The sequence below is a fragment of the Tetrao urogallus genome (assembly GCF_951394365.1).
Source record: "Tetrao urogallus genome assembly, chromosome: 5".
NCBI classification, from domain to species: domain Eukaryota; kingdom Metazoa; phylum Chordata; class Aves; order Galliformes; family Phasianidae; genus Tetrao; species Tetrao urogallus.
The window spans coordinates 11012953-11026723 of record NC_136818.1 but is presented as its reverse complement, the minus strand read 5'-3'; the positions used below and the strand labels follow the sequence as shown (position 1 = coordinate 11026723).

The window sequence follows — 13771 nt, the reverse complement described above, 5'->3', positions numbered from 1 at the left end:
TAGATTTGCCAGCAGAGAAGCAAGCTAGTATGAGGAAAAAAGGTATGTTATCCTATGCTATTTCCAGGAAAATGCAGGTGAAATATGGTAAATTGTAATATCTTGTTCTACAGGCATCTTGCGCAAATCACAGAGCTGCCTGAGTTGCTGCAGAAATATTCAGTAGAGCATAAATGTGGCACATCTTGAAGAACAATGCTGTCAATGTGTTTAAATCTCCAGTAACTCACGTGAGCTCACCCTCCTTGTAACCCTGTCCTCGCTGAGGGGTAGCCATGCCCTGTCTGACCACAGTGGCAGGGAACTGCTTTGGGTTCAAATGCAGAAAAGAAACAGAGACATGAAGATTTCATCTATCCTGAGCAGTTAATTCCCCTAACACGTGCAGCATCAGAAAGTAAGGCTAAATAATTTCTGCAAAAGGAAGAACAACTATTTCCAAATTAAATGCAAATTGAGTTCACGGCAATTTTTCTTGCCAATTTTGCTATGGTTTGCATGGGGAAAAAGCAAGCACTTGGCTTTTATTCTTGTGCCTTTAGTACAGTGCACCATGGAGATTTTGAAAGACAGAAACCTTCAAGCTAACCAAATGATACAGAAGCACCACATACACTTAGTTTGAGCTTATTAAGGGAGCACTTTGTAACAGACAAACAGTAGTATTTTGTTTCTAGAGCTGACTTTTTTTTTTAACATTTAATAGGGTAGTTTCCATGACAACTTGAACTGAACAGATTGTTCATTGACTTCAGTACATTTCTATTAAGTATCTTTTCTCTGTAGGTATGCCTGCCTGTCCAGCTCTTTCATCTATCTGGATGCTTTTGCATTATCATTGTTTTGTAGTTATCCCTAAAGATTAGACTCTGGCTTTCTCTGCTCTTTATCAAAAGCAAACATTGAAGGACAGAGTTTCTCAACTGTCCTCTAAGTTTTCCAGAGTCCATTTTCTTTTCTGCGCCACGCTTCAGTTTTTAAAGAGTTTCTCTGTCAAACAAGATGTAATTCAACTTGATTCCTCTACTGGTAAAAGAGAAATGCACACAGCTGATATTCAACATTAGAAACCCAGAGGGTTTCTGGATACTTATGATCATTTTACTCAGATGTGCAATGATTAGTGCTGTATTGTACAAATAAATAAAGCTGCTGTTATACCAGATGCTCCCTATATTCTCACAGATAAAGCAGATGATTAATATAGTATGCTGTAGGTCTGGCTGTTATAAATAATTTCATTGATGTTTGCCCAATTTTGAAATGCAGTAGTTCCAATCAAAATCTACCCCTGCTAATGTGGATGTGCCATTTGCTCTTTGTCATATTTTAATGGAACTGCCTGGAGAACTGTATCTGTGTCTTGGGTTGGGTCTTCAAGATGTAGAGAAAATGGAGTCAAAATGCTGGTACAAAACATAGTAAATGCTGCACGATGACCTTCTGGTTTAATCCAGAATGTTTTAATTATAATGAGCTTCAAATGTGTTGTTGCTCATCCATTTTACGAATATTTCATTTTTGTTTCTGCATAAGCTTTTAGGGCACTTTCATCACCCTTGAATTTAGGTTTTGTGCTCTGATAGGCAGTCAGGCTGGAAATGTTGTTATAGTCCTTGTAGCAACAGAGTCTGCTTTTCTTCAGTGTGCTTGAAGCTTCCTGTTCCCAGCAGCCCAGATTTGTATATGTGCTCTGGGAACTGACAGCAAGCTGCAAGCAGAATTGTCACTGCATGGCAACAACTTTTAATCGAGAGCTTGTTTCCTCTCATCATAATGAGAGTAAATCTCTTTGAGGGCCTTTTTTCCCTCCATTAAACTTAGGTTTTGCTTGTTGCTTTTCAAGTGAGCTGTCACATTTTCTAATTATAAAACATTCTGCATTTGCAGCTAAGATTGGGCTATGCAATTTACTTAATTCAATAGATTGCTTGTCACTGCTGATCAGAAAGTTTTTATTATCTTTCAGGCTTTTTTACATCTACTTTTCCTAGATTTTTGACATACCAGAGTGGGGCGGGGGTAAGCAATCTCTTCTTTGCATATGCTGCTGCATTTACCGAAGTGTGGTCTAACACTGGAAGGGTATGGAAGAAATACTTTGGTTATGAACTTGTAGTTTCCCTTGAGGCATAAAACTGTGTTCATGTTTTGGAGATTTGAGATATACTTCTCTTCCAAACCAAACCATTGTATGATTCAACGAAAACCTTAGAAGAAGCTAAGTATATTTTAAAAGAATTTACTTGAAGCTTACCTACTGTTATTACATTTTATAGGTATCAGTTTAATAATGACTTGTTCAGGGATGTATTTGCTTCACAGTCATATAACCTCTTCATTAATTAGTTTAAGTTTTCCTCAGACTAGCTAAGGCTGTCTCAAAAGCCTTGTTTTCACAAGAAAATAATTGGATGCTCTTTTGTTCTGTAAGTCTTTGATGGGATTCACTGAAGCCAATTTTTCAATATTCCCTCTTAGCCTGAATGCACTCGAAATATGCCAAATGATGGGTTTCTAATTAAAAACCCAATTCTTAAAGGTAAGACTTGTCTGATCACTGGAAACAAGTGGTGTTATATTAACAGCCTCTCTGGCAAAGCTGAGAAATTGAATGACAAATACAAAAGAATGCCATGGTGTGCAGTGAGAACCTGCATCACACTTGAGAGCATTCCAGCAACAAAAGGCAATTGTTATTAGACCAAATACTCAACTGTCACAACAGCAAGTGCTGTAAACTGAGAATATTCTGTAAAGCCTAGCCCTTTAGAAGCTATGATGTTGCACCCAAAAATAAGTGGCCAAAAAGATATTTCCTGTGTCTTAATACACATGAAAATATCTGAGACTTATCAGCTTACTGCACTTTGTTTTTCAATTGAGTCTTGAGTGGTATAATTGCTGTTCCAAGAAAGGTTAAAGAGAGCACGACCATGTGAAACTTTGGTTCTTCTACAAGGCATTCTCTCCAAGAAGTACTGATGGGCTTTTTTTAAAATAAATAAATAAATAAATATTTTTGGTCAGTCATTCTAAGTAGCTAGCTTATTCCCTTTAATAGAGTATTTGCCAGCTATTGATCTGAGAAGAAAAGGAAAAATAGTTACTAGTGATTTGAAATGATTGTTTTTTATTAAAAACAAAACCAAACATTGGTATTTCCTTCTTACCTTATGGTGCTGAAGGGACTTAGTGACTACAAGTGTTCTGATTCCTGAAGCATTCATGAATAGTCAGCAGGAAATAATCACATTGTTTTCAATTGTTACATGAATTCAATTGAAAAACAACTCAGAAAAAGCTTGAGCTTTGTACTGTATATTTTATAAGTGAATGTTCAATGTCCCCTGCGCTCTCTTCAAGAAAAGCCAGAGCTTAGCTTGCAGTAGTACTGCTTTGCACTGTTTCAGTGATAGGTACAGAGCGTTTCTCAAAGCACTTCCCTGTGTTTTGGAGCACTCCTCATTGAGGTGATGAGTGTGTAGGAGGGTGGAACCACACTGCTTGCTGGCCTTGTTCCTGCCAGCTAGCAAGAAAAGTAACTTTGGTAGTTGTGTATGTCTGAAGAATTCAGGTGATTCTTCATTGGCTTAGTTTACGCTGCAGATTTTCCTGCCTCCTTCCAAGAACAAATAAATGCAAAGGTATCTGTGTACACCTGCTTCAGTTACATTGAACGCTACTCATCCCCAGCAATGTCTTTGCCTTCGGTACATGCTGTGTACTGCTGTAACCTCCAGCTCCTCTTGTTCAGTGACTACACCAAGATGTTCTGCTAAAAAAAAAACATTTTTAGCAGCTCAGCTGTGTAAGGTTGCTTAGAAACAAGCCTTCTTCTCCCCCACATTCTCATGACAGATTTCCTATTCAATAACATCACTGCATGACACATTTGTATCCAGACAAGCATTCCTTTTCCACTTGAAATTCTCATTGTAAAGGTTGTTGATGCTTCACGCAATTCGTAAACAGCATGTGGTAAATAGCTGGAGTATTAAATCACTGCCACAATCAAAACGAGCTTAAGTTTTGAGTGTAAGCAGTTCTTCACTCCTGAATTGAGTTATTGATCTTTTCTTCCTAAGAATAATTTCTAATTTTGTTTCTTACACTGGGTAACTGGGATGACTCTATGGTAATTTCTCCCTTCTCTGCTCCTGTATAGAATATTTCTTTGTATCATATCAAAATTTAGCTCCTAATGGCATGGTTGTAATTGCTTTCTTCTTTATATTTTCTTCATATTTGTATAAAACAGCTCATATCAATTGGATATTAAAATATTAACAATACAAATACTTACATATTTTAAGTCATTAGTAAGTATCAATTATTTCTACTTTCAGCTGAAGGCAACCATTATCAGCCACTTCATATTTGTACATCTCTTTATGACTGAAAGGTTTTTAGCACTGTGTTTACTTCATTTCTCCTTCTCTGCTTAATAACGGTATTACACTATTTTCAGATTGGTGATGTGCAGGTCTGATAAAATAACAAAAAAATCTAACAGCCATGTCTGGCAGAAAGAATAATTGCTATAGATGAAGATAACAAGGTCCCATCATTGTCGTCCTCTTTGGTCTCATGTAAGAACAACATACAAGTTTTTCAATGCTTTTAAGGACTGTGCAATGTATCATCAGGGAAACAGATAGCTGGAAATTATAAATTAGCACAGTTTTCATATCTGAACCCATTAATGTTATGTTGTAACTATAAAATTCCTTGTTCATGTTGTTGTAACACATTTCAAACATTATGAATTCATAATCTATATAATAGCCTTTGCGATTGAAAATGCCAGATTTAAGGTCAGTACAATCCAAACCTTCCTGGGATAGAGAATGTTACATGAAGGATTTATTAAAGAATAGGATTTAAATGGGAATTAGGAGACAGAGGCATGCTACCTAATTGACAAAAAGCCAAACTGAAATAACTGAGCCAAAACATGCAGTAGAAGGATCATAAATTAATAAGAATCAATAGGGTTAGAATCTGCAATATGTTGCAGATGAGGATAAAGGACTGCACTGAATACAGTGAAAGAAAACTGATGAACGGGTGGATGATAGTGGATGAAAAATCAGTTTTCTTGGTCTTAATTTTGTCACTTGCTTTAAAATTTCACAAGAAAAGTTACCTTTTGCAAATAATGGGGGAAGTGTAGGAGAACACTTTGACAAATGGTAACAGAAACACAAAATAAAATTCCTTGTCAAGTTGTTCACAAATCTTGGTGGCATTTGTTAAGAAACTGCAAAAGTAGTCAAGAAAAATTGAAAGCCAGAACCTAAAACCTACAAAACCACCCTCCTTAGCAGTGTGATAGGCAGATGGCTTTAAAAAGAAATTCTTCTTAATTAAGCCAGTCTTTATAGTCAGTCTATAATATTGTTTCCGTGCTGTTAAAGCAACACTTATGCTTAACATAGTACCCAAGCCATACTTAACTCTCATGCAGTTTTAATTCTAGTACGGATCTGTATTTTTGATTGGCTGCAGAATTGCCAAATGGTTGAGACTGCAAGGGTTGGAAGGCTCCAGTGCTCAGCCACCCTCACTGTGAAAAACTGTTTCCTGATGTTCAGACTGAACCTTCTGTGTTCCAGTTTGTGCACCTCACCTATTGTCCTGGCACTGGACACCAGTGATGAGAGCCTGACTCTGTTGTATTTGTATCCCCTCTTTCAGACTTTTGTGCACACTGATGAAATTTCCTCTGAGCCTTCTACAGGATGAGCAGTGCCAGCTCTCTCAACCTTTCCCCCTAGGAGAGATGCTCCAGTCCATTAACCATCTTAGTGGCCCTTTGCTGGACTCTCCACAAAACTTCTGCAAAACATGCAAGCCCTCTATTTTTTTTACATATACCTTTGGATATGATACCCTTTTCTGCCTTCTTTCTTTCTTGCTATATATGAGAAACTTATACACACACACACATACATATATATATACATATCTACGTATATGCATATTAAAAAGAAAACTTAGTTTTTGGCTGTGGAAGGCATGGAATTGGTAGAAAAGCTGGTTTCAACACACTGTAAGCTTTGGGTTGGTTTTTTTTTTCCAATTTTATGTAGACTGTTTCAAAGGAAGAGTGCTTGGTTTCAGTTGTTTTGTATTTTGTAATTTCATGCCTCTTTTTTGCAAATTGTTTTATCCCCTGTTCTTAAATACAGAATAGACTTGCAGTGCATTCCAAAAATCACTTGGCAACACTTCAAAATTCATGAAGGAATGTCAGTAGTGTATAGTAATGGGAGGTATAGGATCTTAATAAATATTCATTCTTTTCTCATAATCAGAAAGCAACCTTTGTGGATCACAAATTCACTTATTGCCCTTAAAAGCACTTATGCTAAGCTATGCTTAAAGTTCAGACGTCAGCCACTCTGCTCAGACAAATTGTATAGCACAGAATATGCATAATCTAGAAAATTGTCTAGAAAGAGATCATTTATATATAAAATTACCTGGTCTTCAAAGTCGAATTCTGTATAAGCAGTATCTCCAGAATCCATAATCAGACTGCAATCAAGTTCATTCGTCCCTAAAATAGGAAAGAAAATTAGACTTCAGAAATGTTGAAAATCTTCAATTCCTGTGATAGGACTCTGCAGTATTTCCAATTGTCTCTATTTATGCAAGAACTTTGATCCAAAGAGTCATTCAAATGTGCTAAAATACCTGAATGAAATGTATTCCATTAACAAGCCTACAAAAAAGCTTCCACAAATCTTCAGTAATGGTTACACTAAATAGTGAAAATTGTAAATTTTTTGGACAAGGTGTTTTGTGTGCTGTGACTTGCAATTGTAAATCCACAAGAATCTTAGCTTACAGGAGTGCATGAGTCATAGTTTTTTTTTGGTGACTGCTTAGCAAGGATGGGAGGATTAACCACCATTCTTCTGTCTAAGTATAGCAAAGTTATAGCATGGACATCACTATAATTTTATGGCAACACCACCTCATTTAGGTTATCTCACTCTTGGGCAGTGAGAAAGAAAACAGTCTCCTTGACAGAGATGATGATTCCAGAGTGTCCTGATTTGCATTCCATATTAGAACTGCTGCCAAATTCATCTTTGATGCAACTATTCAGACTAAGTACAAGACACAAAGGAAAGTCTTGGACCTACCATCTGCTGGTGCTTTGTTATTTCTTTTTTCCCCCCTCTAATGTTCATATATACTTCAACAGATTGTTACAGAAAACCCAAAACAAAATAGAAAGGGGGTAATATTTAATCATTGATTGCTGGTGTATGTAGGCAGCGTGTTCTCTGCCATATAAACTTTTATGGTTTTTTGAAAATACTTGTCTGTGAAAGATATATGCAAGCAAATAGAATTACAGCTACCAAGAGAAGCTTAATTTTTTTTATTTATTTTACACAGCTGGCACCTTGCTCTTAATATTGTCATTGTTGATAATATGATTTAAGTAAGACAGAACTGGTGCTAGCACTGGCTTACCTGGACTCATCAATCACTCTTAAAAGCACTTATGTGCAAGTATTTGATTAACTGTCATGTAGCTACCACAAGAAGTATGTGTCCCCAGCTAGGAAAGTTAATATGAAATATGATGCTGGAGACTTAAATGATCAGGCTGAAAATGAGTACTCATACATAATGTATCTTAAGTGACAAAAGCCATAATGGTTATACAATTTTAATGTTGTCAAGCATCTTAAGGGGCTTCTTCTTGAACTAGGACACCAATTTCCTTGGGGAAGCATAACTCTTCCTGAGAATATTCAAGGAAGGTCAGGAAACTTGAAAATATGTCTCTTCTTTCCTGGTTTAATGAAATCTAATGAAAACCATAACCATTTGTCACTGACTAGATTATAGATGTCCCATTCTACTCAACCTGCCAAAATGCAAACCTAGCAGAAATGCATTGAAGCAAATGGCTAATCCCAGGGCAAGATAAAGCAGAGGGGGGACGTGCCTGTGATACTCCCGGATGTGTAAGCATGAATTACTTGCTGCCTTCCAGCTCAGTTTTTTGTTGGATGGACTATATTTTGTTAACAAGCTTTATTTTAGAACAAGGCTTCTATGGGAGGAAAGCAGGCTCGCTAACAAACCAGTGCTACAAGTGGCAGCATAAATGTACCAGATAGCCTCTTAGTAACAAATTGGAAGACTCCAATCTAAAGACAAAGCTACTATCAAGACTAAGGCTGAGAGGAGGATGTTAGGAAAAGTAGATAACTCAAAACTCAGCTCAGCAAAATCTTATGTAGTGGTTAACAAAGGAGAAACAGAAAATGCTGGCTAAGAAAAGGAGAAAGTTTTGTTAAAGCCTGTGTAAATGAACACACCCTGTTGTTTTAAATGAGTCTGCATGCTGCAGATCTTGCAGTCCTACAACAAAACAGATGATCAGAAGTAAGTTTCATTGTGCTTTCTGTGTAAGTTGTTTTTCCTTTGATAGTTTCATAGACTGAAAACTAGGCTATGAAAAAAAACTAACTCAACACTTGTTTAGCACTAAGAGGAAATTATTGTAGTCCAAGGTGTCCTAATTCCTTTTGGATGGATGTTGCATTGCATATAATTACTTCAGCTGCGATTAGAATAATAAAATCGCAAGGTTGGAAATGACCTATAAGATCATCTAGTCCAACCATCTCCTCATCACCATTGCCACCACAAGCACTAAACCATATCACGCAGCACGTCGTCCAGACGCCTCTTGAACACTGCCAGGGATGGCGACTCCACCACCTTCCTGGGCAGCCATTCCAGTGCCTGACCACTCTCTGAGAGAAATAGTTCTTCCTTATGTCCAACCTAAACCTCCTCTGATACAACTTGCAGCCATTACCCCTTGTCCTCCTCGTTGCCTGGGAGAAGAGGCCAAATCCCTCTTCACCACAACCTCCCTTCAGGAGGTTGTACAGTGCAATGAGGTCTCCCCTGAGCCTCCTCTTCTCCAGACTGAACAATCCCAGCTCCCTCAACCGCTCCTCATAAGACTTGTGCAAGACTTGAATAATTTAGAGCTTTTGTGTGCTTGTATGAGCTGATCACAAATGATGAGCAACTATCGGTTTTTTGAAAGAGGAAACTCAACAGTTAAAAATGAATAAAATGCATGAAAGCTCCACTGCCAGAGAGCAATAACTTGCAAGCACCTGATCTGGAAAGACAAGTTTGTGACTTGAAATATGCTTCCTCAATTTCAGTGCATGAATAAAGTGCATGTAAGGCCAACCTGGTAATTATGTGCTCTGTGTTTTCCTTAGGGGAAAAAACAGAGGATTTTATTATGTACAGTACAGCACAATTAAAAAATAAATCAGTTGGAAGTTTTTATTAAATCCCTGTTAACTGAATAATCAACTCTCCAGGGAGAAGGGGGCCACTGAAAAAGAAACAGCATGTTAGCTAAAATGCGCTCCCTTTTTTGCCAGGTTTTGCATTTGACACTGGAGGTATCATTCATAAAGATTTCTCTTGCTAGAGACCCGAGAGGACATAGAAACACAGCAGTGGAAAAACAGTTGAATTAGTGAGTGTCTGCAGTTGTACAAGGGTGTGCTGACAGGCACAGCCCAGCCAAGTCTGAAAGGCAGGGAGGATACATCCCCTGCCCCCAGGAGGGGTGCAGGATGCTGCTCAGTTGCTTCATTCACCGTGAGATTATACTTCTGAATTTGTTGCTGTGCTTCCCTATTGCTTATTACACCCAAATTGAATTGTACAGGATTGATAATGTTAAGCTAAGAGGATATGGTTGTTATGGGCTGCTGTGCAGCTCCTACCAAAAGAAAATGTACCCCAGAATCCAGAGCCGTAGTGGTCATAAGTAGCTCTGAAGCTAAGTGTGTCACTTTCTCTGAAAGCATATTCACCCTTAAGTTTTCACAAATGCAAACATCAGGCATTGTTTTTTCACAGTTCACTAAATTAATTTTTACAAAGCTCAATTGTACCGAACAGTCTATATTTAACAGCAGTTGACTTAACTTCTCATTACAAGCTAGCTATGTGCCATCATGTGAAGTAATTATGCCCCTTGGACCATTTGTGTTTTGGCAAATCAGTTAGTGTATTTCCAATCCTTTCTTGAATCGGTTACTTATGTGAGGTCCTAGTAGCAATAGTATTCAATATGGTTCACTGGCTCTAATATTCCCATACTTGTGTACTAATAACTACAGTATTTGCACTGTCTAATGCTGTCATAAGTTAAGATTATCCTGTGAAGTGTCTTATGTTATGGAACATGCTCTGAAGCACTAATAACTTAGTTAATATACGTGATATGTAAGCACTTGATCAAAGACATGATTGGAAGATAAATTCTTGGTGTGATAGAATACGAATGATTATACTGAACGACTGATTAGCATTAGAATGATTACAATGTAATTTGGCTCAGTAAGAATTCTAATACCAATTTTAATGCAACCTTACAGTGTTGAATTTCATGTCAGGTTGTTGCTATTAGCAACAGTCTTAATATGTCATAGGAGGCAACAATGAGAAAAAATGTATTCTAATCCATAAAAACAGTTGTTTTCTTTCAGTGTATATTCTTACATGATTACAACTAGTTCTTACCAGAATATGAATTACATTGATGCAGATATATTAAAATATTATGTCTCCATTAGCTATCAGGAATCAAAAGGATTAAAAGACAAAAAGTAATTAAGAGAATTCTGAAATTGTCCTTTAGAAATTAAATACCTGGTCTCATACTAGAAATCCTGCTTTGAATCTTTTAACCATTATTGGTGCTTGGCTTGAGAACTAATTAAATGATTGTGGCATGGTTTCTGTCTCCTGCTTGATGAGGACTTAAGCAGATCAGACTTTCAAGGAACTGACATCACAGTTTGGTTGAAATACTTTAGCTTTTGCCATTCTGTTTGTCAGTGATGACACCCTTATGTCATGTCTTTCCTCTTATTGTTGTTGAATGTTTAGCATATTTTATTAGGAAATTCCCAGTTAATTAACAATTCTACACAGTGGGAATGTCATTTTTGCTTTGCAGTCAACCTTTTCTCGCTAGGAGAAAGGCTTGTACAAAAGAGGTATGTGTACTGCTTAATAGAGAGAACTAGTGGCCTTTAGTTTCCTGTACATCTTACCTTGCAGATCACCACTACAAACCTGTAGGTTAGGTAATGCGCTTTTCTCAATCTTTTTCACCCTTCACTGATGATCACTCTTTATCTCTTTTTGAACGTTATCAAAACCACCCTTCTGGGTGGGCTTCATAGGTTGACTAGCTTGGAACCCAGTTTCACATCATCAAAATATGAGCTAATCTTTCTGTCTGAAGCAACTACTCTTCACACATGTCCTGTTAGTAGATAAGCAGTAATCTCCCCTTTGTCAAAAAGAGCACTTTGGTAGATTTCCGATGATTGTTCATGAATACAAATGACTGAAGCCATCTTGTCTGTCAATTTAGGGTAGATGAGTTTTCCCTTAAACAGAGGAGAGATCAGACAGATGGATGTAGTAGAGAAAATCATACAATATTTATTTTAGTAATAAAGCAAATATATTTTACAGAAAAGCATTTTGCCTAGAATTTCTTTTTTGCATGTGCTCTTTTGCAAGACAATGTTTTGAACTTCTACCTGTATAACCCTCAAAATCTACTTGGAAGGAGACCAGACATTCTGTCTGTAGAAAAAAGTTGTGAAGTTACCAAGGAACACTTTCCTGTAAGCCTCAAACAAAATATTTCTGACAGATGTCACAGATTTTTAATGCTTTGATTTTCAGCTGCTGTTTCTTCTTGTCTTTTTTTTCCAGTTCTTTGTACCCCACAGGCTTTTTCTCTGAAGATGTTCAAGCCTCAGTAAGCACAAATAATAAAAATAATAGTAGCAATAAACCTTTAAAAAAAAAAAAATAGAAAGAAAAAACTCTGCTGTCTTGTGCTTGCACACAGTTTCCAAATTAGTATCAATTTTTAGGGAGGATGTACAATCGTTAATCTCTAAGGCTTTCAGGTGACACTGAGATATCTGTAATTCAAACAGATGTATCTGGCAATTAGAATCAATCAACATATACAATTTTTTTATTAATGATATAGTTGTATAAGATACTATAGATAATCCACTGAAGTGAGCTTGTAGAAAAGCAGGGTGATAGCTGGGTTCCATGAAGTTACCAAGTCTAAAGAGATTTGCCCTTGGTTGTGGAGATATTTGAATTGAGCAAAGATTTATACGACATATAGTCGTACTTGAGGAATATGAAAAGTGTCCCACCACTGTCAGATGCAATAGAAAAAATGTGGTTCTTTAATCTTGCATTAACTCACCTGCTGCAGCCTCTTTGTTAGCAAATAGCTTATTGTCAACTGCTGAACTTATATCAGAGAACACTTCTTCTTCATCTCTGTCTGCATCAAACTATTAAGAAAAAGAGAAGGTGGCAATCAGACACTACTCACTATTTGGCTGATCATCAGTGTGTAATCTCAAGCCTTCTTAATTCATTAGGAATCTAATTTTCTCGGTTCTGTCCATTGCAAATTTAAAGTACGATTCATCTTAATTTTGACTAAACCATTTTGTCAATTTCCAGTTCCTTGTCAGGAACAAACTACAGTAAAATTAACTAGGTCTCAGAAAATGAAATTTCAAAGCAAAAAAGCAATACTTATAACATCTATTACATGTTTTAGGTAATTGAAAAAAAAAATGACAGTGTAGTGACCATTTATTTTCACCTCTTTTCAGAGGCAGTGCAATTAACTATGTATGATTTATAAGAAAAACATTTTCAGGAACCTCTGACTTATCAGACAGCAATTTGTGTAATCTGTGCGTTTTCAAGTAGTTATGCAAAATTCTCATGCAAAGGTGAAGTATTTTTGAAAGCACATCTGTGATATAGAAAAGAAAGCTTTCCTTGCTTTAGCACTAGCACAGAGTGTACTGGCTTAGTTATAAATTAGGGAGAAAATGACAAATAATTAATTTATTTAAACGTTGAATTCTTTTCATTTATCCTGTCTCTTGGTAGTCTGACACTGCATCTCCCAGGTATTCTTTCAGCTCTCTCCAGCTGGTGTTCTCATGGCCAGGTGACACTGTTCATCAGTTTGGGCTTTTTTCTGGTTCGTTAGTTTTCTTTTCCTTAAAATATTTAACAAAATTTGTTCGTTTAGATCATTGTTTGCTGAGCTTTATTGGAAGAAAAACTGAGTACTTTTTATCACTCTTGCTTTTAAATTTTTCTTATTTCTTGAAACAGAGGCCAGTTACATGACTATGAAAAAAGGGAAACAAGAACCTCCTGTTACTGAGGAGTTACAAATAATGCCACATGAGATGCCTCTCCTTCAGTGCATGCCCACTGAGTAAAACTTGCTATTTTTAGTCACTTTGTATCTTTAGTGTAATATATCTTAAGATGAAGAAACCAACCACGGGGCAAAAAGCATCATGTTACTGGTTGCAGATTGGTGAACTTTGGTGCATTCATTCTTCCTAGTCTGAAATGGTTGAGCACCTTTTCAGATATCTCACCAGTACCTGTTTTAAAAAAACATGGTTTAAAAAAAAAAAAAAAAATCACAGACAAGGAAAGGCTCTGGAGAGAGAAATTCAAACCCCATTAGAATCTTGGCTGCTGACATTCATAGAAACTAAGTATTTTTCCCAATATCTATTACAAAGTATGGCACAATAGTTAATAAGTAGATTACAGAGATACTGAATTGTGTATCTAACACCCAGCATTGTCAAACCAGCATCAG

At 36.8% G+C, this 13771-nt stretch overlaps 1 protein-coding gene across 1 annotated transcript in view; it reads right to left on the bottom strand.

The window, feature by feature from the left end:
- Positions 1-13771, bottom strand: part of AK5 (adenylate kinase 5) — a gene marked incomplete at both ends in the record, with an annotated part of 83027 nt that overhangs the window by 28638 nt on the left and 40618 nt on the right. The window contains 2 exons of the mRNA XM_079536113.1: positions 6489-6565; positions 12329-12419. Of these exons, the coding sequence (XP_079392239.1) occupies positions 6489-6565; positions 12329-12419 (168 nt within the window). The remainder of the gene's footprint in view (positions 1-6488; positions 6566-12328; positions 12420-13771) is intronic.